The 26,652-nt window shown below is 39.5% G+C and overlaps 1 protein-coding gene across 8 annotated transcripts in view; it reads left to right on the top strand.

Moving 5' to 3' along the window:
• The window catches only part of gria1a (glutamate receptor, ionotropic, AMPA 1a), a 92,352-nt gene that overhangs the window by 21,248 nt on the left and 44,452 nt on the right, over nt 1-26,652 (top strand). For all 8 annotated transcript variants that reach the window (XR_010908369.1, XR_010908371.1, XR_010908370.1 and 5 more), the window contains exons 3-7: nt 5,202-5,441; nt 15,805-15,989; nt 21,217-21,270; nt 25,950-26,108; nt 26,271-26,438. Coding sequence is in view for 5 of the 8 variants with exons in the window: in XM_067457512.1 (XP_067313613.1) it covers nt 5,202-5,441; nt 15,805-15,989; nt 21,217-21,270; nt 25,950-26,108; nt 26,271-26,438 (806 nt within the window). In the remaining 3 variants the exon portion in view is untranslated. The remainder of the gene's footprint in view (nt 1-5,201; nt 5,442-15,804; nt 15,990-21,216; nt 21,271-25,949; nt 26,109-26,270; nt 26,439-26,652) is intronic.

A 26,652-nucleotide genomic window follows, 5' to 3' on the forward strand; every position in this document is an offset into this window, starting at 1 on the left:
GGCGGCCAGTGTGTTCCTGTCATTAGAGGGCTGGATGACATGGCCATGTGCGCCCTGTCAGAAGGAACTTTTCAGAGCAGGAAAGCAGATGTGAGTGAGAGAGAGCCGCACACTTGCAATCTGCTTCCACATTATCACACACATGGGGAGTGGCAACGACTGTGTGGCAAATGGTTTCCTTTGAATTTTTTGTAAATTAGCTACTAATTAAAAACAAATGTGTTTATGTGACTATTCTGTACACTTTTTTTCACTGGATATTTATTTTTACTTTACAAATTATGGTTGCCCTTCACTTGTGTAACAGTTTTTCTCCTTGTACATTTTCTTCAAAGTTAGTGTAAAACTTGAGATGAATACATTTCCTAAAGTAGTGAGAGTGTAAAAAGTGTTTTAGGAGAGTTTCTTTTCTACAGGGCCAAAAATGGCTATAGTCAAAGGAACACTCACTGAATAAATTGCAACAGATTTAGTTTATTTATTGATTGATTGATTATTTTTTAAAGAAATTAAATGTTTTTTGAGCACAAAATGTCATCAAATGTGACACTGAAACTGGACTAATGACTGCTAAAAATTATTACAATTTAAAATAGATTTACAGTTTGAGTTATTAAATGTAAATTGTTATTTTAAATTACAATATCAGTCTTTACTGTTTTTTATCAAATAAATTCAGTCTTTGTTAGCGTATGCGTAAAGCTTGGTTGCCACTTTTTATTGGTAGGAAAATAGAAAAAAAACATAAAGCTGCAAGCAGGTATGAAAGGGTCTTGGCGGCCGGGCCGGGCTACTGCCACCCTTCCTGACCTCAGGAAAACAGGGAATTGTGGGCAACATGCATTTTAGCAGGTAAATATGCAAAAATAGCAAAGTCATTTTGATGTGCCAAACTTCCTGTTGACAGTCGGTGGTGCTTTGACTGCAACTGAATACTGTAAAGGCGGGCGTACACTGTGCGAATTCGGACACTCGGAAGGTCGTGAGATATTGCAGACGCTATGAGTCATTTAATTTGATCATCGCATCAAATCAGCTGGTACACGGCATGATTGTTTGCACCGCGAGCCGGCTGCGATCACACGAGTTTTCGTGTAACACAGACACCGGAGCTTTCAATGTTGCTGCTATAGCTTCAGATACAAAAAATAAATAAAAAAGGTGTGCAAATGATTTGTTGAAAAGCAGAGAAAGGTAGTAGCCATTCTTTTTAACCGAAACAACCAGAGGGAAAGAGAAGAGTGCACGTGAGACAAAGTGTGTGTTTGTGTGTGTGTGTGTGTGCGTGTGTGTGTGTGTGTGTGTGTGTGTGTGTGTGTATGTGTGTGTGTGTGTGTCTGTGTGTGTGTGTGTGTGTGTGTGTGTGTGTGTGTGTGTGTGTGTGTGTGTGTGTGTGTGTGTGTGTGTGTGTGTGTGTGTGTGTGTGTGTGTGTGTGTGTGTGTGTGTGTGTGTGTGTGTGTGTGTGTGTGTGTGTGTGTGTGTGTGTGTGTGTGTGTGTGTGTGTGTGTGTGTGTGTGTGTGTACGTGCAGTATGTGGCAGCCACTGAGCTAATAATAGTCATAGATTGAGCGTATGTGACGAGCTTGTGCATGATTTGGCAATAGGGGACAGCCATATGCTGGTAAAAATCGGGCCGACTCCCCAAACTTTTTAAACATGTTTAAAAATGATCGTAGGGTCGGGAGGTGCTCCTAACGTGCTCGGCTCGTCTCGTATTTCCTCTCACATGGTGCGAGCCGCGACCATACGAGCATCCACGATGTCCACGCGATTTCTCCCGAGAAAAAAAAAATCGTCTGCGAGTTCGTACGACAGCAAAAATCGCACCGTGTACGCCTGCCAGGGCACTTTGACTTCAGGCCAGGGCACTTTGGGTTTGAGTCAGATCGGACATAGTATGTCTGAGTTATAACAACTTCCTGTTTCATGGCGTTTATCACATACATCAGCGCTTAGCCAAGTGTTGCAGAATTTAACTTGTTTCTAGCATGTTTGGTACTTCGTGGCATATTTAAATTTGTTTCAATGAGTAAATTACAGTCTGTTCATAATTTTTATGGACAGAATTTCTAGACGCAGCCAAGGGCCGGAGAGTGTCCGGTTTGGGGACCACGCAATTTCATCGCTGCTCTTTGCAGATGATGTTGTCGTGTTGGCAACCTCAGACCGGGACCTTCAACATGCATTGGGACGGTTTGCAGCCGAGTGTGAAGCGGCGGGGATGAGAATCAGCACCTCCAAGTCCGAGGCCATGGTTCTCAGTCGGAAAAGGGTAGCTTGCTCACTTCAGGTTGGTGGAGAGTTCTTGCCTCAAGTGGAGGAGTTTAAGTATCTTGGGGTCTTGTTCACGAGTGAGGGAAGGATGGAACGGGAGATTGACAGACGGATCGGTGCATCATCTGCAGTAATGCGGGCGATGTACCGGTCTGTTGTGGTGAAGAAGGAGCTGAGCCGTAAGGCAAAGCTCTCGATTTACCGGTCAATCTACGTTCCTACTCTCACCTATGGTCATGAGCTGTGGGTCATGACCGAAAGGACAAGATCCCGGATACAGGCGGCTGAAATGAGCTTTCTCCGCAGGGTGGCTGGGCGCTCCCTTAGAGATAGGGTGAGAAGCTCGGTCACTCGGGAGGAGCTCAGAGTAGAGCCGTTGCTCCTTCACATCGAGAGGAGCCAGCTGAGGTGGCTCGGGCATCTATTTCGGATGCCCCCTGGACGCCTTCCCAGGGAGGTGTTCCGGGCACATCCCACCGGGAGGAGGCCTTGGGGAAGACCCAGGACACGCTGGAGGGATTATGTCTCCAGGCTGGCCTGGGAACGCCTCGGGGTGCCCCCGGAGGAGCTGGAGGAAGTGGCCAGAGAGAAGGAAGTCTGGGCGTCTCTGCTTAGACTGTTTCCCCCGCGACCCGGCCCCGGATAAGCGGAAGATGATGGATGGATGGATGGATGAGTAAATTACAGTGTAAAGCATGCCATTTCCTGTTGCCAGCAGGTGGCACTATGACTAACTGAATTACTTGCAACAGCTTCCTGTTTCATGGTGATACAGACTTTTTTTCAGGCTGTCGCGGACCCACCCTTCAGCGAAAACTCAAGATCTTCACAATTTAACATCAATAAGGTCTTAAGATTAGACAGACCAAATATGATGTTGTTCTGGCTTAATATTTTCTGTTGCCAACAGGTGGTGTCAATTACTGTAACTAAACATTGGCATGTAGATGTCTTCAGACCTGGACTCTTATCAAACGTGAAGTTTGGGGCAGATCGGACATTGTATGAGTTACAACGTCTTGTTTTATGGTGAAACATCAGACTTTGTGAGGCACCGCAGACATGCCCTTCTGGGAAAACTCAAGAAATCTTCGAAATTTAACATCGCAAAGGCCTTTAGATTAAAGATGTATGTTTATCTGATAAAATCTCTAGGAGGTGTTTGTTAGAGTACTTCCTGTTGGGTTTTCAGATTTTGCTCCCAAATGTACTTTTTTGTAGGTATTGGGCTGTTACATGTGTCTATTGAATCTCATACCTGTAAGTGAAACGTAGTGCAAACAACAGTTAATTTAAATTTTTTAGGTGGCGCTAGAGCCATTTTGCCAAACCTAATTCTGAAATCCATATTAGACGCACATTTGCATCACTTCTGACGCGTGTGCAAAGTTTCAGAAGTTTTCGAGCATGTCAGGCCCTCAAAAAAAGTGATTCATTTCGGAAAAGAAGAATGATAGGAGAAGCTATTCCAATAGGGTCCTCACACCATCGGTGCTCGGGCCCTAATGATGCACAGAATCTAGAAGGGAAAGGATCAGGAAATGTGTGTGACTCACACTCACATCACTCTCAAGTGCATCAATGTGAATCTCTGACAGCATTGCAAGTTTAAAAACCCTGTGCAAGGCACTAAAGCTGTGTTCTCGGTAGGCTAATACATCACTGCAATTAAAGTTAAGTCATTTAGGATGAAGTCATATGTCAAATTATATCAAATAAAGTTAATGAATATGTTCTGCTGATGACTGTTGCCAGGAACCAGTTGAATGAGCACAGGTAATTAACATTGTATGCATTGACAAAAATCACCCCAAAAAAGTGAAACCATTCAAGAAAAGCACATATGGTACAATGAGGATCTCGATTCAATATGCCATATGTCTTCGATAATAGCTAACACAGAGGGATGCAGTACCCCACCCCCCACCCACCCTTCCTTTCTCTTCTCTCTCTCTCTCTCTCTCTCCCCTTCGTTCTCTCCCTCCCCGGGTCCACAAAGCTCAGCCCAGACAGAATTAATGTGCAAGTCATCAGTCACAGAGGAAGCAGAGCCATGTGATAAGAACACCCCCAATATTACCTCAGAGCTCATGGCAGCGTCTGTTATAGACGTGTCACACTCATTATTGCTTATCACCGAGCGTGTGACTTTTATTTAGAGTGCATGAAGAACAGTTTAATGAGTGTGTCTGTGTTGAATATCACGTTCTCATTATAAGATGTAATCTGCTCAGAATGAGACAATGTCTATCATACAGATAAAGTGTTTATGTTTTGGCTGGATGTTCAAATGAGTCATAGTGCATGTGATGAAGACCAGTGGTCACAAACTCACACACATAAAAACACACATGCTGGAGGAGTTGGCACCCTGCACTGCTTGTGGGCTGTTGCATGATGGGGCAGGCAGTTTGGGTGATGGCCATGCCTATCGCTCCTACTCCCCCTGTGCCCCTCAGGCAGCCCCTGCTGGGATTTGGGCTTTGGGCAGTGAACAGACTGCAACTTCAATCTGTTTAGTTGCGGGACTGAAACGTGAGGGCCGGAGCTGCAGTGAAAAATAACCTCCGCCAGGACAAAGATAGCAACAAGAGAGTATGATGCAGCATTAAAATACACAGGGAAACCTGGTTCAAAACCGATTGAGGCCATTTTGCCACCAACAGGGAGAGGAAAAGATATTCAACGTTCAAGGCAGCAGAGATAGAAAAGCGCCCTGCTGTTTTGTAAATGTCAGCGAGACCCTTTGTGTGCATTGATTATCTGCCTCTTCAGAAACTCCATCCGCACCATTTCCAGTCCAGTGATGCATATAGAAACGTTTACTAATTGCTTCTCGGAAATTAATAATAAAACCAGCGAGATGCTAACAACGCGGCTTGAATGATGTCTGTATTGTAAATCGTGTTCTGTTGTCGTCTCTAGTCTGTTCGCAGTTCTCAAAAGGAGTTTACGCCATCATCGGCGTGTACGACAGGAAGACCGTCAACATGTTGATGTCGTTCTGCGGTGCGCTACACGTCTGTTTTGTGACGCCCAGCTTCCCCATGGAAAACTCCAACCAGTTTGTCATCCAGCTGAGACCTGAACTGCAGGACGCTCTGGTGGCCGTCATCGAGCACTACAAGTGGTCCAAGTTCGTCTACATGTACAGCTCGGACTCTGGTGAGGACTGCTTTTATGATCGAAATCTTTGGATTCGGAGGGGAATTTACTAAGGATGAATTGCACTTGATTGTTATTTGATGTGTCACTTCTTCCATGATCTAGTGTTTATAGATAATCATTAAAAATAATAATAATTATATAAATAATATTAATGGGTGTAAATGTAAATTTAAATAATAATATTGTCAAATAGTATTGTCTCATGCAGTATATAGAGATGGTAAGGTAGTCATATTTTCTTGGCATCAAAAAGTTAGAAAACCCCTGACATAATCCACATAAAGTCTCTTTAAAGGGTCAGTTCACATAAAAATAAAATTTCTGTCATTAATTACGCACCCTCATATCTTTCCAAACCATTCTGATCCCCCCCATAGACTGCAGCCTAAATCCCAGAAAAGTAGCAAAGACATGTGACTAGTCCATGTGACTCCGGTGGTTCAACCAAGCGGCAACCTCCTGCAATCTCTCTTGAAGCCAATACGGAAGTAACATAAACTGAAATTCCTAAACTGGCCACTAGGGACAGGCTCCAGAAGGGAGCAGAATCTCATTGAGCCCCATGTTAAAATTCCCAACTTTACAGCAGAAAAAAAAAACATGTTTACAGCCTGGTACAAATTGTGGTTTTGGTCTATATGGCTAATTTTGCCCTTCATGACAGCTGTGAGGGGGTGAATTTTTATAACTCATTCGTTTACATTATATAAAGGCTTAAAGTTCCGCATAATTAAAGGCGTGGTTACTTTGAGTGGCAGGTGGATAGCCATTTATCTGGCGTCTATAGCTCCACCCACATCCCGCCTCTTTGCCCATTTTCAGTTATCGGGCGTGACTTGTGATGACGCGTTACCAAGATGGCAACCGCCAGCTCGTCTCTACTTAACGCTTCAGAACGGCTTATTGGAATCCTATGGGTGACTTCACGGACAATATGTCCATGTTTACAGTCTATGGGTTCAACCTTAATGTTATGAAGTGTTACTTCAAAGAATAGTTCACCCAAAAATGAAAAGTCTGTTATCATTTACTTACCCTCATGTTGTTCCAAGCCTGTATGACTTTCTTTATCTGCTGAAAAACAAAAGAATATATTTTGAAGAATGTTTGTAACCAAGCAGATGGATCAACCATAGGGGAAAAATACTATGGTAGTGAATGGTTGTTCTATCTGCTTTGTTACAAACATTCTTCAAAATATCTTCTTTTGTGTTCAGCAGAACAAAGTAACTCATACAGGTTTGGAACAACATGAGGGTGAGTAAATGATGACAGAATTTTCATTTTTGGGTGAACTATCCCTTTAATGTTACAATCTCTTCTCTTCTGTGCCAGTTTAATGCTGCCTTCACATTCTATCGGAATTATCGTAAATATGAGTTTGCGAGGTAAAAAGTGCACTTGAATGCCCTCTGATGTCGTGTTTACCAATGGGAAGTTCGGAAATAATTGTGATACCCAAATTCCCGAGATGAGCATGCCATAAATTTTAAACATGGTGGCGGGGAGAACTAGCCTACTGCTGACAGGTAGCTATGATTTATAAGCTTTTACCCCAAAACAGCTAGATCGTCTGTAGTCTTGTCTTTTATTGTAGCTAGGGTAGGCCTATATGTAAATAGGCTACACTTATCATTTGAAGCATAGACTGTTGTAGCCTACGTTTTATAGCTACACAACAAAAATTTGAAAGAGATTGCAGAATCTAACATCATAAATGTTTTTTGTCAGTGGAGGCTATGTGACACTACATATCATTTTGGGTTTATTACATTTTTCCCAATAAATATAAGAGATAATAAACATGGTTCCATGATTCCTGTTAATTCTGACAACAAAGCACTTGAATGCAACAAGCTCGTAATAACGAATTCTGAAGTGGGAAGTAGGACATTCTGATAGCACGTGAAGGCAGAATAGTGCGCGATTCACGTAAGCGCCACAACGCAAGCATGTGGTCGTGCTCAGCAAATAGTTAGCCAGCGTTTTGCTGTAAAACACGGGGGCACTGTACATTTGTGAATAGCCCAACAAAATGAATAGCGTAAGTGAGTGTTAGGGATTGTATAAAAAAGTCGTTTTTTTGTTTGTTTTTGGACACAAAATGTATTCTTATCACTTCATAACGTTAAAGTTGAACCACTGGAGTCACATGGACAATTTTTATTTATGATTTTGCTACCTTTCTGGGACTTGAAAGTTGAAATTACATTGCAGTCTATGGAGGTGTCAGAACGGTTTGGGTTTGGAATGACATGAGGGTGAGTAATTAATGACAGAAATTATATTTTTGTGTGAACTAACCCTTTAAATCCCTGTCTAAAAGTGCTCTAAAATGTGCAATGTTTAATAAACTTCATTTGCATAGGACAGAGGCATGTTTGCCGCTCATTAGAATTAAAATATGCAACATACTCATAGTGCTAGAGCGATGCATTTACCACTTGGTTAAACTGGTTTGAGTGTGCTTAGTGAATAAGATACTGTTTTTTGTGCTGAAATAGCATGCGCTAAACTGAATTTGCTTCCTTTGAGTCTGGTTGGTTTTCTGAGACCCAGTATTTACCACATTGCTGGTGTGCACATAGAGTCAGCTTTTGTTCCCGGTTTGGGTTTGTTTGTGAACATGTTAGTGTGTGATGTCAGTTATAGATATGACTCATGAGAGAGCTGCTTGCTTGTGTGTTGCTGGGATGAACAATATAGTGCTCTGATCTGAGTGGCTGCATCTCTCCCTGCACTTGGAGCTCATTTGAAGCATCTTTCTCCATGAATATCTGCCAGAATGAAACCATTGTGCCAGAGTAAAATGTATCCAGCTGAAGGCTGGGGAAAGAAAATCCCAATTCCAAAGCACCTCTGCTCTGCACATGGTTTCATTGTTATTCCAAGAAGGGTCCAAAATTAACTTTTCTGCCGCACATGCCAGGGGCGATGATTTGAGAATTTTTCCAAACCTAAATATTTTTCTTATTGCGTGTTTTATTTTAGTTTATTTTTATTACAAAAAAGTCCCTTTAGAAATGACTTAGCTGTTTTTCCTGAAAGAGTTTGCCCCAAAATTCCAAAACATTTAAATTCTTTCATTATTTACTCAGCCTCATGTCTTTCCAAACCTGCATGACTTTCTTTCTTCTGTGGCACACAAAAATAATGTCTCAGTTTTTGTCTTAACATTAGAAGATATTTTGAAGAATGCACTGAATATTCTTAAAGGGATAGTCATAATTTACTCGCTTGCAATTTGTTCCAATTTGTCCACAGTGTGTTTTGGTGGTGTTTCATGTTCACTGTCATGTTTCTCAGTTTATCATGTTCACAGTCATGTTCTCTGTCAGGATCCAGGTTTGTCATGTGACCTTTGTTCTCATGTCATGTCATTGGTTCATGATTTCATCAGTGTTCACAGGTGTCCATTGTCTTATCATTAGTACTTGTGTATTTAATCCCTCATGTTTGCCATGTGTCCTTGGCTGAATCTGAAATCACCCCCTATACCCTCAAATAGGGGACTATCTGAGAGGGGAAACAGCCATTTGTAGTGGTGTCCGAAACCATAGTGGACATGTTCAAGTGCGCTCATTTAATCCCACGTTGCACCGCAGTAATGAGTATACAGCCGATGTACACTCAACGGCTGTCCGACTCGTGTCACGCACTCGTTTTCATTCACTCCTTCAAGTGAACTATATTAGTGGAATAACGTAGGAAATTGTGAATGAGGGTTTAGGGGGAGATTTTTGGATTCAGCCCTTGTCTTGTATTGCATGTTGTAAACTGCTACTGGTGAGGTTTTGTTACACATTGCTATGTTCAGCAAGTCGTTGTTTCTAGTTAATGCCAAGCCAAGCCTACTTAGCCTAGCCAAGTCTTTTGTTTATTGTTTTTACCACGTCTTTTTTTATGTTTGGGATTTGAATAAAAATTGCACTTGGGTTTTTCAAGCTTGCCTCCAGTGGAATACATGTTACGAACAGAAAAAAAAAGATACTTTGAAGAATTTTGGGCGACTGAATAGTTGATGGGACCCATTGTTTTCATACTATGGAGATTAGTTACCCATGGTCATCAAAATGTATTATTTTGTGTTCAGTTGAAGAAATAATTTCATACATGTTTGGAACAAACTGAGGGTGAGTAATGATTACAGAATTTTATTTTTTTGGTGAACCATCTCTTTAAAGGTTTGGAACAACACAAAGGTGAATAAATAAGGACAGAATTATCATGTAACAAACAGTGATGACTTGGGCTAGCTGTAATAATTTATTTTTGGTGGCTTTTTTATGAAGAAAATTCCACGTTTTTGTCACATAATTCTAGAAAAATAAATAAATCCTGCTTAAGCAAAAATAAATCCTGATGGCAAAGTTGAAAAGACACAAATCACCCAGATGGCGTAGAAATCATCTACGTCTTTTACATCAGGGAGAGACAGACTATCGTTCTAATTTGATTTAAATTAGAATATCTAACTAATTTGATAGAAATGATGTCACAATTGCTTAGAAAATTACCAGACAAGTGGTGACTAACCCAATTTTTACTTGCATTTGGAGCTTGGTGAGAGTTAATTTTGGACTCTGTTGCCACGAACCATCCCAACACAGCAGTACAGGAATTTTAAATCTCCTGCATATCTTCGATTCAAAATAAATACCTGAAATTCCCATATCTGCTCTAGAAAAGTCATGGGCATCCGGTTCTGCTCCCCAAGCAGGTAATGTCTGACACACCTGTCAGCACCAGGTGTGCGTTCCCCAATCCTCCCGGCACCCTAGCCAATCGGCTGCAGTGTCCCCATAATGTGTCACCATCTGTCACAGACGTTCAGCTCAGCCGACCATGATGGGAGCATGACGGGATCTGCATGTTACAGATCTTTTTTAAGAAATGTAGTTACCCACAATGCCAGCTCTCTTCTTTCCGGATCTCCTTTTTGCCTTGTCGTTGTCAGTTCTGTCATCGCTCTACACACACAAAAGGTTTGATGCCTGCCTATATGCACGCCACAGGTGTCTCTGTGATGGTTTTATCTTGTGGAAGTGCTGAGGGCTCTGGGTTAAGATTGTAGGATCATTAACTCTGTGACTGAGGGGAACCAAACTGCAGGAATCCATATCGCCATCCTCTTGTTGCCTAGATACAGCGCTGCACTGTCTTCAGGGTTATTTTAAGCCTTTTAAGGACATATGTGTGAGAGTGTACGTAGCCCGTTTGTGAACCCAGCCACACTGTAAGCTTCCTATGTGTGTAAAATGGGCCCCGCTGCCGTGTGCTGTTTTGCATGCTAGCGTAGTACTCCATTGGCACCACACCACCCCAGATGAGTGAGAAAGGGGCTAAGGAGAGACATCTTCCCCCGCTGGCCCTGTTCTCTGTGTGCATCGTGAGCCATTTGTTCAGCCTGCTGGGAGCGTGAGCTCCTTAATGTCAAATCACCCTGAAGTCTTAAAGTGGTCCAGCTGTACTCACACTGAGTCAAATAGGAAGCAACACTGGCTCAGATGCAGAGGGGTCAAAGAGCAAGTGCTCAAAACAGAGCAGAGGAGGGAGTCAATATTCCTCGCTCCTGCTGTCAATATGGACAATCTTTACATGGGAATCTAACTATTATAGACTTGTTTTTTAAACTGTACTATAAATATGATTTGCTGTTGTCTAATTAGAATGTTTAGAAAGTTTCTGTGACTATTTACTCACCCTTATGTTGTTCCTAATCTTTCTGTATTCTATTTAATATTGTGAATATTTGTACTTGTTTGTTTTTTTCTATGTATTTAGTCCCCATTCCAGCTTCTTTTTAAAAAGACATGAAAGCTCAATTTAAGTATCATAAACGTATAGTTCACTTGACTTATGCATTATATTTCAAATCATCTGAAGACACATAAAAGCTTTGTGTGAGAAACTATAGCGCTGATATTCGAGCGAGATATTCGCTGATTATTTCCCCTTTGGTGCCTGTTAATCGCTGCTTCTGAATCATTAAGACCGTGAACTCAAGAACTGAGATGTTTATATTCATGAATGAATTTTTTATACTACTGATTCATTAAAAATAACTGACTCAATGAAATTCATTGGCAAAATGGATAACACTGTCTCTCTCATGAACAAGCCAAAGGTGAGTTAGGGCAGACGTCAAGGTTTTTTTTGGACTTTAATAGTCCCTTTTTATGATACTTTTATGATGTTTGCATCATTTTTTATGCTTGAAAACCACAGTCCTTGTTCATTGTAATTTCATGAAAAGAGTGACTGGTAGAGTTCCTCAATTTCCTCAGTTTAGTGTCACTCAGTGGAGTGGAGGTATGACGTCACTTTGTAGGCCAACCAGCGGTTAGCATCACACTAGTTCTGGCATTCACACTACTACTTTCAAAGACACATACCAGCTTAAGAAATCATGAGTGGGGTAATACTGATGTATTTTATGTTTAAGAATTAACCATGAAAGTGTCTTGAGCTTGTGTTCACCACAGACCTTATTTCAGCCATTTAAACAAAACCCCATTTAAAAAGAAAACTATAATGCTAACTCACATCTTTGGCCTAAAAAGTGTAACATACCTGCACCACAAGAAAGTCATATGATTGAATTTTACTTTAAGGGCATGTGTTCCTGACTTGGAGGCTCACAATTTGGGACCATTTAATTTAATTTAATTTAATTCAATTTTAGCATAGTTAACAATTTTCTGACACAGTATATTTTTCATCACATCATTGACCAAAAGTTCTCATTTTAGTATCCCAGAATTAAAATGAACTCATATGGTGTATAGGTAAAATGGTGTGACGTTAAATAAGAGATGACTGCATTTTCATTCCTTTAACTTCTGAGTATTTATTCCTTATTGTAGTCTTCATTGTCTAGGGCACAGAATGACACAGTTCTGGCACAGTCGCAGTTTCCTGTGATTTATTTTGTGGTCCATCCCACCCCATAAATGAAATATTTATTCCGGTTATCACTGCTGCGGGATCCATTGGTTCCATAAATTATAAAGCGTGCATCCTTGCTGCTCTCCTTTTAATTACAGCTCACGCAACAGCTGTGTGGTATTGCATTAAACAAAGGCTGTAAAATTCAAGTGCATGCATTTTCTTTTTTGTTTTATGTTTTGAACAGCACCCAAAGTCCATTAAACATTTCATGAACAATTTCCCATATAAATGCTCGCAAGGGAGTTACTGTATTTATGTCTCTTTGTTGAGCTTGGCACAATTTGCAGGAAGCCATATACTTTCGTAGTCAGAAAACTGGATTACTGGATGAACTTGGGCTTGTTGTGTGACATACTCGCACAGCAAAAAGCAGAGATGGCTGTGAAAGCATGCAGTTGAGTGTTTGGAGAGGTTTTAATGAGTTTGGAGGAGCTGGCCATGGTGATGAAGTACTGAGAACAGAAGAAGCATGAGCTGCTCTCAGCAGCTGCATAATAAGAGCAATCTTGTATGCTGGAGGTTTTAACTGTCATCATGTCATGGATCATATAATCCTTCACAAATGCTCATTTCGTATAATATGAGAGATGTGGCTTGTGTCATGTGTAGACATTATCACTATGTGATATGTTCTTACTGAAGGCTGCACCAAAAAGTTGATATTATTGCTCTGATGGCTACTAAGCACATTGTTTTTGAACTAGAGAGATCTTTGTCTGTGTCTGGGGAAGAAGCTGACTGGTCCTTTGGGGGTTGCGTACATGAATCCTATGCTAAGATCAATGTCTCCACTAATCGAACCCCATTTCCTGTCTGTGAACAGTGTGGCTCTCACTCTCCACTGTTCTGTATCTTCCTGGCTGGTTTTTCTGAATTCACAGCCAATAAAGTGGCATTCAGATGGTCAGAGGTGGCTGGAGATAACAGAGTGTCAATACTATAGTCCTCCAAGCACTCAAGCTGCTTTAGAATGACTTCTTAATGAATAAGCTTAGGCAAAGGGTGACCAGACATGCTGTTTGTCCTGGGACAATCCCGTATTTTAGATCTATTTTAGTTTCCTGACTTATTATGGAAAAAAATCATGTTTTTCCCCTTATTTCCTAAATTATCTTTGCTAGGTGATCACATAAAAGTAAGTATCAGTTGTCTGTCACATGTGAATAACCTAATCAAAGAGCCAATCTCGGAGTATATTCATAGTATATTCTGAAGAACAAAAATTAACATCCAATCACAACAATTCATAATTGATTAATTTGCAATTAGTGAAGGCGGGATATTGAGCGCAGAGTTCTAGTCAGACGCAAATGTCAATGAAATGTGTGTCTACATTTTATCTTCAAAAAGAGGTTATCAAATTCCACCATGAGAAATCTGGTCATCCTGCTTCAGCACTCTCACATGTCATTATTTACACATTGCACTTCACACAACTTGTCACATTAAGTGTCACATCTTCTTCCAAAGTTGTTAGTTTACTCAATATTCTGAGTTAAGCGCAGTTACTAGAGCCCTGCACGGGCCTCAAATCTAGGCCCTAGCCCGGCCCGGGCCCGAGACGCTGAGGCCCTAGCCCGGCCCGTGTCCGACAGCTTATCAAAATTCTCGGCCCGAGTCCGACTAGAGCCCGTTTTTTTTTTTTTTTTTTTTTTTTTTTTTTTTTTTTTTTTTTTTTTACATTGTTGCAGCCATTAAAATAGTTCTGTTTTGTTTTTAATGTCAAAGTAGTTATTTTTCGTTTCGTTTCTTTAGTACGTTAATTTAGAAAAATGTTTAGAGCATTTTTTTGTTTGTTAAATTAAAGTTTTAATTTTTTTAAGTGACGACCAAAAGCGGCCAGCGGCCGACAGTGAGTTAACCGCATATTTAATTATTTTAGTCTCTCAAATCAACTCTTGACTTGTCTTGCCTATAATAAAATCCATAAAACACTTCAAGCATCACAATGTTAGTTAATTTCGCCAACTATTACCACCAGTAGCCTAAAAGGCATTTCTGACGAGTTGAGGCAGGCTGATTCTGCTCGCGGCTCTCGCAAACGGAGCTAAACAAATAAAATAAAAAAAGCACATGCAGGTTGTCTTATAGCCTACCTTACACCTACGCAAATGAATATAAATCCGATCTTCAATTCCCGGGGTATATGCTCATTTAACGGAGTTTACAGCAACGGAAGGAAAAGATTCAAGATGCATTTTATTCAGCAGCTTATTTCAGATTCAAATACCACATAAGAGAGCGCGACGCACTGGTAAGATAATGATCTCATTCATCTCATTCATTTTTATTGAAGATGATGGTGTTTTTGACTATCTTAGACTTATTTTAAGTTTCATTTACGGCCATTTGCGTTGGCTTGCATTAGTCATTTGCGGCGATCGTGTTGCAGCACCATCATATCTATCTGACTACAACATATAGCCCATAAAACATTGTGACACATAATGACATGTTTGAAAGTCTGTAGGTTAACATAAATGCAGATAGTCCTAATTGTAATAATAAAAGACAACATAGCCTAATTATCGATTTTGAAATATTAAACCAGTCAATACAGAACGAATTATTCTGTAGCCTTTTGCCGTCAATACCATGGATATGGCATGGGCCGGCTACTGCCGAAGTTGTCTTTGCTGTATCAATAGGCAATATATTTATATTTAACATGAAGTATAGGGCTTCCCTGTACATTAATAGCACCAGACGCCCCGCGGATGACACGCAACAGAAACGCCATGCTCACACCACGCTTGCAGTGTGTCTCCGTGCTGAAGAAACGCACGCTGCTGCTGGCGCGGACTCTGAACCTATGCTCTGAACACTGTGCGAGCCATCTTGACAGTCGCGTTAGCTATTATGGTCTCGTGTTGTTTCCACCAGCGCAGAACTCATTGTTCCTTTTAATTGATAAAATAAATATAAAACGAAGGAGAAGCCTATAAAAAGGCCCGAAGCCCGGCCCGCGTTTTAGGTATGACATGAAAATTGGCCCGAAGCCCGGCCCGAGGGGTGTAAAAAAGTCGGGGCCCGTCGGGCTCGGGCATAAATGCAGGGCTGTAGCAGTTACACTGTCAGAAAAAAAGCTACATTGCTGTCACTGGGGCGGTACCCTAAGGTACAAAACCAGAACGGTACTAATATCTACCTTTGAGGTATTAATATGTACATGCACTCTTAAAGTACTGATTTTTACCTTTTAAGGTACTAATATGTACCATTTAGGGGTGAGTAAGGTACAAAGATATACCTTTTCACTTTTGTACCTTAGGGTACCGCCCCAGTGACAGCACTGTACCTTTTTTTCGGAGAGTGTAGTTTGCTTGTGAAATTCAAAATTTCTAGTAAATGTACAGTTTATTTACTTTTTTGAGTTCTGTTAACCTAGGGTTTCTCATTTGTATTCAAGGACTGGCAGTCCTGCAGAAGGTTCTGGACACAGCAGCGGAACATAACTGGCTCGTGACCTCTGTGAACGTGGAGACAATGACCGAAGCATCCTTCCTCAAAGTGTTCCAGGACCTGGACAAAAGGAAGGAGGGCCAGATCATCATCGACTGTGAGCTGGAGAGACTCACCTCCATCCTGAAGAAGGTAACTGTCTCTCGCCAGTCTTGTTGGAGCCATACATGCTGTCATATGCCCCAAATGAATTTGGAATTCAAATGTTCAACCCAAATGGAGCATGTTCTTTGCTTTAAATATACATTAAGACCACCCGTATGTCTTTTAACCAAGTCAAACAGCTACTTAGTCATCTGTAATGCCGCCAATAACCGTCACAGTAATCATCAGCAGGCATAGATGACTTAACTTAAAATGCAATTCTGAGCTTGAGTGCTTGGATGAAGCCTGTGGCCATTCTTATCAGATGGGTTCTGTGCAACAGGCCCCAAGATGCTCTCTCTCTCTCTCTCTCTCTCTCTCTCTCTCTCTCTCTCTCTCTCTCTCTCTCTCTCTCTCTCTCTCTCTCTCTCTCTCTCTCTCTCTCTTCTCTCTTTCATAGAGCACCAAGGATGGAGCAGATAAATAACACTGGGCTGACATTTAGGGTTGGCAGCAGAGCCGTAGTGACGTGTCACTTTCTCTGTAACCTCTCTCCACTGCCTGAAGGTGGAGGAAGCACCCTGTTACTGTAATTAATGAGAGCGTGTCTTTTCTTCCCTTTTTCTCTTTTCCTCTATTTCATGACTCAAACAGAAGACCCTCAACAGGCCATGTTATGTTATTGATAGCACAGTGCCCACAGTTAAGGCTCTTGCATCATTTGGTGGCAATTTGCACAGCATGTCTAGACAAATTTTTCCTCTCTGAAAGCAATCATCCATCACCATGCATCCATCATACATTGGTGTAATTTCCCCCCACTTTGATTCACATTCTTCCGCTAACACCGGGGGCCAGACAGTTTAATTGAGGAAAATCGCTTTGTGCGTGTTTTTCATCGCTTTCTTAGCATGGAAGGTGTTGTGTGGAGCTTTTTGGTTAAGAATATTTCCTGTTTTAAAGGTCTTAATAGTTTGACAAACACAGGTAGTTTACCCCTTTTAGTAAGATATGAATCATCATTATTTTTAGTCCACTTTTCTGTATGACCACACAGGTTTTGGAACGTTATCATACAGATTGCCTTAAGCTTACTGTATGTTAGCCTGACGTCGTCATACTCAATTCTAGTGAGAATATGATTCTGATACACTGCTCCATTTGGGCTGTAATTGTGGGGCGTATTTCAACCGAACCAGGAAAGACATCAATTGGATAGAGCAACGGAGCGATGCATAACGTTACCGTAGTTGTCAAATGTCAACAGAAGTCAACTGCACTGTGTTGCCAAGTTTGCGGTTTTCCCGAGGGATGTTTTCCATTTCCGCTGGTTGAAGCGACCTCAATTATGTGATATATAGACCCAGGAATGCGAATTTTAGCAGGCAACCTTGCCAAAATAACACACATCCCCCCGAAAACGCTATCCCGGCTATTGGGCTTGTTTTGGGCTAGTAGTTGGGGGGTTTTGTTAAAACAACTTGGCAACCCTGTCTGCACGCACGCTGGAATAAGTAACATTAGAAGAAAAAGATGAATGTAAATTATCTTTGTCGGTGTTCAAAGATTTTAAGGATACACGGAGTACTTACCAACACGATCATCATTTTTGAGAGAAATAGTAAAGGTGAATGCATATATGAACAAGTTATCAGTTTAGGATTAGAACAAATTCAACCCAAGCGCCTTTGATGATGTGAATGATTATGTTACTGTTGATCATCTGTCCATTATCGTCTAAAGCCCGCCCTGACATTTTCATTGGTCCGAACAGTTTCTGTTCGGGCATAATTACTCCCCTATGGATCATGTCCAGACCGAACTGCCCGATCTCAAATGTTGTGGGCGGGGCCAGTGAATGTACTCGAGACTCGGTCTCGAGACCATATTTTAATGGTCTCCATCTTGTCATGGACTCGGAATGGACTCATACTCAAACATATTAGGACTCTGACTTATTTCCGAGTCCACTCGAGTGCCATTTGAAATATTCATGATTATTACTCTATGTTAATATTTCTTTAAATTGTATAGTAAAAAAAATTCTGTTCCTGTCGCCTCAGAATAGAATAGCAAAAAAAACGACCTGAACCAAAAACTGTGGTTAAAAACCGAGGTATGTATTGAACCGTGGAATAATTGTATTGTTGCATCCCTAATATATATATATATATATATATATATATATATATATATATATATATATATATATATATATATATATATATATATATATATATATATATATATATATATATATATATATATATATATATATATATATATATATATATTAGGGATGCAACATTACAATTGAATAAATGACTTTCTTCTGCATAAAATAAATCAAGATATTTTGAAGATTTGGTTACATTTGACTTGGTCAAAACACAGAGACATTTCTTAAACTCTTCTTTTATGTTTTACAGAAGAAAATCCATACATGTTTGGAACAATGTGACAGTGAGTTTTACATTTTTGGAGGAACTCTCCTCCATTAATGTTAATCACAGCATTGAAATACGCAAGAAGACCAGGCTATGTCCTTGACAAGAATGTTCCCTGCCCTGGGCTAGCCTGCCGGATTAAATCTTACTGGGGTCACCATTAATAACTAATGCTACTGTCTGTCATGGCCATAAGCTAATGTCAGCTTTCACAACTTCACAAGAGAAATTTGTGCAAGTGAACATCTACTCACATACATACAATTTGCTCACAAAATTGTGTCTTCACGATCACTCCTTGTTATTTCTTTGCACCCCATTACTCCGGCACATCCCTAGTACATGCAGAGGATTTTTTTATTTATTTAAAGCCATAAAACAACATAACAGTTTGATGGTGTCAAAGTCTTTGGTACTCATTGAAACTGCACACTACGCACTCACGTACATCCACACAGGTTAAAGCTGTGATCCTCGGTCAGTGTGTACCAAACAGAACTGCTAATGTGTTCCTCCCCCGTCAGCGTATGACTCATTGTTTTTCACCACTGTTGTACTCTTCATGCCTGCAGAGGCTTTGTTATCTCTATAGCCACACAAAAGAAAAAGTACATCACAAATTCATTCCTCTCCTTTGTTACTCTGAAAACATTGATTGTGAAACACCCTGAACTCGGATTGCCCAGAATGGTAGTCATTTTATGGAGGTTGGTGGATATATGCTTAGAGGTAATGTGATGTTGGTGTAATTCAATTGTTACATGTTTTAAGCATTTTGAAGACACTTTCATCAAAGTGATCTGCATTGCATTTAAGGTTCACATTTTATCAGCTCATGCATTTGCTAGGAATCTAGACTATAACTTTGATGTGTACTCTTTGAAGTAAAGGAACACTGATAAATACATAATATTGTTGATGTGAATTATAATTCCCTTTCAGTCTGTGATTTCCGACGTCTCCGTTCCCTCATTCAGGGAACGAGGGTTACCATACCTAACCGATTATCATTATTTATTAACCTTAAATTAGGTGTATACTGTTTGAGGTAAATGAAAAGTAAATAATAATGATAATAATAAAAATAATTACAATGTGACAGTGACGGGGTAGGTTGTAACATGTTTTGAAACAACCATCCACTTACATACAACTTGGACATTTTGTGTGATTTTAATAATTCAACAGAATGTCTATGTTTGAGCCCGGTCTCACGAAAATCCATATAAATAGTACGAGTGTGCAATCTGGAATGTATACGCCAAAATGAGTTTTGGGGTGCATATGGTACGCGTTTTTTCGCGTGCATGTGATACGCACTTTATGGCGTATTATACATACCAACCCCCAACCCCACCACCCTAATCCTACCCAATAGGTGTCATATGCACGCCATAAAGTGCGTATCATATGCACGCGAAAAACTGCGTATATTAAAAACAAATTTTGCCGTATCTATTCCACGAGATTTCACACTCATATTGGTACGCATTACCATGAGATCGTGTTGCTATGTTTACACACACAATATGCACATATACTCCCTATTCACATATATTATTGTTGCAGCTAGGGATGCACCAATGCATTTTTTGATCAATTTCCAACCATCAGCATCAAAACATTATTTTAATTACACATTTTCAAATAAAAGGACATGTGACAAATATCGGTATCGGTTTTTGGAATCGGCCAATAATTGTTTTTTTAAAATCGGTATCTGTATCTGCCCCAAAAAACCTTATCGGTGCATCTCTATTTGCTGCCATTTAAAATCAAACTCTTGTTGTGTCATATCACTTGGAGTGCCCTTAGTTTTTGTGCATTTTATCTACCTGTCACAACTTACCCCAGTATGTGTTACAACTCCCAACCTAACCTGGGGTAGGTTGTAACAAAGAACCACCTTGTATTTGTAATCATACAAAGTCTGTGATATAGTTGAAGAAATTTAAATTGTTGCCATTTTGTAGTAGACAAATGCGGGTACTTTGCCTAAAAGTTTCAGACATGTACTGTAGCTAAAAAAAAAAAGGGGTAGTTTATCTAACCAAAAGTGTTATCTACCCTACAGCATTTCCAGATCAAAACACAGGAGAAAAAAAATGATAGCATATATAAGCAGATACATATGTAAAATAACGTGATCATCAACATTAAACAGCTTATAAAGGAAAACTGCCAAACTAAAAGGTCAACCCAGGACGAGTTATAAAACTTTGGGAGCTTTAGGGGTTTTGATGGACTCAGTCTACCCCATCTATGTTTTGATCATCGTTCTTGTTTTTTGTAGTATTTGACAAAAAATTGGATTTTCTCAGCTTTTAGCTCAATGTTGCTTTTTTTGATGAAATTTACCCACATTCAAGTTTTGATAAAACAGAATGCATTAAGCTAGAATGAAATGTGTTTTGGTTTAAAAGCAGAGGCTCTGTTCTTTCTTTTTATGTATTGCATGTTCAGATGGTCATATGACCAAATATTATGAGGGCCATTACAATTTTGTGAAATGATCAAAAATGCTAGTGGTGCTGTTAATTAAAAAAAAAAAACACTGACGGGGAAAGAGTTATTATCTTAATGCAATATATTCACGTTTCACAGATTAGAACTGGTGATAATATAATTTAACACATTTACACATTAACCACCTACTGATTCAATTGATGATTGCAGTGAAAGATACAATAAAATGCTTTTTTGCAGTTGTGTGTGATAATACAATAAATATTATATCGCAGTGTGATGTATTAATATTTGTGGGCTTACTTTTATAAAAAAGGTTTTGTGCTGTCTAAATTAATACACATTAATTTGGTGTATTTCAGATCATCGAGCTGGGGAAGAACGTAAAGAGTTACCACTACATCCTTGCAAACCTGGTAAGCTAAAAAAAAAAAAAAAAAAAATACCCATTTCAGCACTACGAGAGATTTCATGACTAAGCCCCAGCATGAGGCTTTCAAATGCCACTGCTACTCTTGATATTACAGGTGATTTGCATATTTTCCACTACTGACCAATCGTAAGAAGCTGCTCACTATGACTAACAGATGAGATGTTATATAAATGTAGCCTGGAGAAGTGCTCTGTGAATATGAAAACCTACAAGTGATTTCTGCAGTATTTGTCTTTAGGTGCGTTCAACTTATGAGAATGGAGGGCTAAATTGATTTAAACAGAAATGATGATAATCGCAGCATTAATATGCTGTGGTGTGCTCCTGGACGGCACACTGCTGAGGATTTTAAATTAAACCGGTCTGGTCGGTTTGTTAGATGTAATTGTAAATGATAAATGATAAAGGGTGCAAAGTAATAAAGAAAGATTTGCAACTGTCTGCCATTTCCATAATGGACAAATTTTAAGAAGTGAGCAAATTACTCCCAGTGTCTTACGACAGGGAGCTCATTTCTATTTACTGTGTGTGTGCGTGCGTGTGTGCGTGCGTGCAAGTGTGGGAGTGTGTGTGTGTGCATACATGGCCGTTTGTATCTGAGTGGATGCCCGTGTAAGCTTCCCTTCTGTGTCCAAGCCTTTTGGGTGAAGGCTAGTTTCTATAGTAACATCACCAACTCACTGCACCACATTTACAGGGACACCATGCGGAAAAAGATACAACTCCATCTACTCATTTGAGAGATTTGGACACCTGCTACAGGTACATAAGACAATGGGGAAATATCCAGATATTCTAGATATTTATTCTTTAAAAGATTGATCTTTTATTCAAAGTCTTTTTTTTAGAGGATGCTTGGCTACTCTATATATATTTGCATAATAAAATGACCTTTCCATCTTTAGCACCACTGTAAAAGATTTTTTATTCACAGTATTTGACTGTATAGCTTGGGTCATAATTCTCTAATGCATGAAATTGTGTGAAATTGCACGATAATGGGTAAAATTGCAAGCACAATTGTCAACAGTCATGGCCTAATGGTTACAGAGTCTGGTAACCCAAAGGTTGCGGGTCTGACAATAAATGTAGATCTTCAGGAAAATATAGGTGGGGGAGTGAATTAACAGCACTCTTTTCCAGCCTCAATACCCATCCTTACAAACAAAAACAAAAAAACATTGTTTTCTTGTAGTAAAAGTGTAGTAACCATGGGTTTTTTGGCTAACTTATTACTATATATAACCACAGATTTACCACTAATACCATAGTTAAACTATGTTTAGAGTAGCAAAACCATGATTAATGGTTTACAATAACCATGTTTTTTTTTTTGCTTTTATTTGTAGTAAAACCATGGTTCATTTTCGTAAGGGCATGACTGAGGTGCCTCTAAGCAAGGCACCTAACTCCCAATCACCCAGTGTAAAGTAATCCTGATTTTTTTTTGTTCTTTTTTTGTGTCATATATCATATATACAAATCTTACTAAAATGTTTTGAACAACATAAACTGATAATTTGATCCTGATTAAATTTTCTTTTTTCTTTTAAACAACCCATTTTCAAGATTTGATCCGATCCAATCACATTGCTTTTGAACAACTGGCCCCTAATGGTGTAATACAGACACAGGCAGGTTATCATAATGCGTGTTAATGAGGCGCGTCCCTTATAGCTCACATTTTGACTGCGGGTCTCGAGTCTTGTGCTTGACTGATGTGATTTGAGAACTTGTAATGAGAATACAGGTGTCTTTACCCAAAATCTTGCATTCCTTAAAGCATTCACTTGGTTTACAGTGAGTTTGTGTAGGATCAGATGGGCAAGAGCCCTCACTGTAGTTCTAGAGTGGGAGGACCGCCTACGCCTGAAATTGAGAATAATTAGGCTGAGCCAAGAGAACCAGACTGGCAAAAACTGACGAAATCCTTCAAAAACCTGTAATCAATTCCATCAGTCACATACAAGTGAAGGACATCATCGGTGGTGCCCTGTTCCAGGAAACAGGATGTCACTGTTGCTATGAGAGCAGATAGTTGACATGAGAAGGAATGCCAAAAGACGTGCCACTGAATGGAAAAAAACTGAAAGACGAGGCTAATCATGAGAGAGCAGTGGCAGTGCTTCAGAAAGCAACTTGCTGACGTAATCAGAATTATTTTATCTTGTTTTATTTCAGCTTTATTTCAATTACTAAAAAATATTTTAATGGTTTTAGTTAACACTGCTCCAATAAGTTTTGTGCTGTGCATAGTTGCCATTATTGGACCTATGAGCTAGTGGTTAGTCCATGTGTTCCAATACATTGACCTTTGGTTCATATGTGAGATGTTTGAATGTATCTGTCCCTATAAAGTTAGAGTTGGGAATGATTAAAAATATATAACCTGTCAAAATAACACATTTTGACTATTTATTTTTGTTTCTGAAGTGTCGCCATGAGAGTTTTGCTTTTTGAAATCAGTGAAAGATTCTTTCTGCGAACTGCTTGACTTTGTTTTCTCCTTTAATTTAGTTTACATTTGTTTGGTGAATGAGCTGTTGATTGCCTCCAAAGACTGTTGATTGAGGGAAGAATGTGCCGTGTTTCAGACTTGAGAGCTTGTGATGACGCGTCCCAGTTGTGCGCTCAGTAACAGCATGGCATAATATGTGCAGTGATGCAGACAGCCTGTGTATCTCTGATTGCCTTGTTCACTCTCACCGGAGAGAGTGATGAGGCTGTGAAACGAGGTTGCGTGATGCTTTAGCCCTGAGGCCAGCCATGTGATAGCACTTCCCTCCAAGAATTGATTTGACGTTACAAGATACTTTGAGCTGTCCTTGTGGAATGGTAGGTTCCAGTAGAGAGACTTTTATATTGGTCAGGGGGGTTTTCACACTAAAATCCCCCTAGGGGATACTGAGGGGTCTGGAGAAAAAATGAGTAAAAAAAAAAAAAAAAATAATAATAATAATAATAATAATAATATATTTTTTGTATAAATGGGTCGTTATACAAAATATGCATGACCATTCAAAATATTTGGGGTTAGTAAGGTTTTTCATTGTTTTGTAAAAAAGTTTTTTTTTTAAAAACGTCACGTATGTTTCAATTTATTTATTTATTTGTATTAGTATTTTAACTTATTCCAGTGATGGCAAAGATTCATTTACAGCATATATTACTCCTGTCTTCAATGTAAAATTCCTCAAGACAGATGTCTTATTATTAGTTAAATAAGTTGATTATAGCTGATTATTATTTTTTGTGGAAACACTGATACTTTGTTTTTCAGAATTCCTTGATAAATGGTTGAAAAGAACAGCAGTTATTTGAAATAGAAATATTTTGTAACATTATAAAATGATTAATTATTATATATATATATATATATATATATATATATATATATATATATATATATATATATATATATATATATATATATATATATATATATATATATATATATTGACAAGGTTGACAACCCCTCCTCCTGCATATTTAAATTGTGGGACTTGCTATTTCCTTTTTGCCCGTCGGTGAGCATGTCAAAATGTACTATGTTTAATTGCCCAGTCGAACTGTCAAATGTACCAAATGTCTTTAAGATTTATATAGTCTGACATAAAAAACTATGATATTGCATGGTCTGCCAAGCATACTCCATAGACTTTTGTTTATGTGTGCGTGAGGGTATTTGAGGTAAGACACAAGTGTGAGGTCATGTTAGAAGGGTAGCGAGTCTTCTTCGTTGTTCTACACAGCAGATGTTCCCAGGGCACACAGGGACATGTTACTGCTCCTGCGGGACCAAGCGTGTTAAGGGATAAAAGATCAAAGATCAACACACTTACAGCTTTGACGAGGGCTATTACACTCATAACGGAGTATGACACACACACACTAACATATTTTTGTTGTTGAGCTGAACACAAACAGATCTTTAGTACCGACGCATTTGTTTTTGATCATATAGGAGTAAATTGACAGCTTCGTGAAAGATTCCTTGTAATAGTTCAGGTTAGATTCTGTTCAGTGTGATCTCAGGTACGGAGCGTGTGTGGGCTGCTCTGGGGCAGCCTATACCTCAGCTGATTGGATTGTGGGAAAAGTCCTTGAATTAGTGGGTAGAGCCATTCGGATTAAAGACAAACCTCCAGCAAACTCTCATTATGTGCCACATTTTTTTTTTTTACTTCAAATTCCTTTTCACAGCTTCTGCATTTTTCCAGTACCATATCGGATAACAACCAAGCTTTCTTGGATAACCAGCCTCAGTGGATGTGAGGGATTAGCCTTTTTCATTAAGTGATTGACCCAACCATTCTTTCCATTATAATTTTAAACCCTGAATTACATTTAACAGCACTCCACAGGCCCGGCCTCCTGCTCTCTCGTGTCACTTGACCATTACTGTGGAAATGACTCCCTCTGCTGCGAATTCAACCTCCATTTCTTGTCGAGGTCTTCAAGGTTTTTGGAACAATCGCAGGGGGTTCGTCGTCGTATTCTATGTCAGATTGGTTTCCCTTTTCAATTTAGTCAATTTATTGCCTTTAATGGTTGACATTTGGTTGAAATTGGATTGTAATCTTCGTTTTATTGACTATGAAAAACTTTACTGTAAGTGAAATCGCAGTATGTCATGCTAATATATTATCTGTTCTCCTGTAGGGATTTCTGGACATTGACTTAACAGAGTTTAAGAAGGGTGAGGCGAACGTGACCGGCTTCCAGCTGGTAAACTACACAAACTCTAATGTCAGTAGGATAGTGCAGCAGTGGATGGACTTTGAAAACAAAGATGCCAAAGTTCCCAAGCGAGGACTGAAGGTGAGGCACTCAATGTAAAGGATGGATTCTAACCTGACAAAGAAATACACAAAAATAACAATTAGGTTGTGTATAGATTAAATATATAATGTGTATATACATTACATAAAACTAAATACATAAAATGTACTTCTCATATGTCTTTCTGCCTTTCGTATGCAGTACACTGGAGCTCTCACATATGATGGGGTCAAAGTCATGTCCACAGCCTTCCAGAACCTCCGCAGGCAGAGGATAGATATATCTCGCCGTGGAAATGCTGGAGAATGTCTGGCCAACCCACCAGCACCTTGGGGCCAGGGCATTGATATTCAGAGAGCACTTCAGCAGGTAGCTTGCCCTGTAGGGACTACACAAAGACTATTTTTGAAAGAACTCGTTGTTCACAAAGACTGACACTGGTTCTAATCTATACTGAGTGCACAAAATGAAACCCCAATAAGCAAATTACGTCTTTATTTTGTCTCGTAAAGCTCACCAAAGAGACCATCACAATCAAATGTGACACTGCAGATAATAAAGCCTGTTGGCGATAAACATTTAT

This window comes from Pseudorasbora parva, chromosome 11, assembly GCF_024679245.1.
Source record: "Pseudorasbora parva isolate DD20220531a chromosome 11, ASM2467924v1, whole genome shotgun sequence".
Taxonomy (NCBI): domain Eukaryota; kingdom Metazoa; phylum Chordata; class Actinopteri; order Cypriniformes; family Gobionidae; genus Pseudorasbora; species Pseudorasbora parva.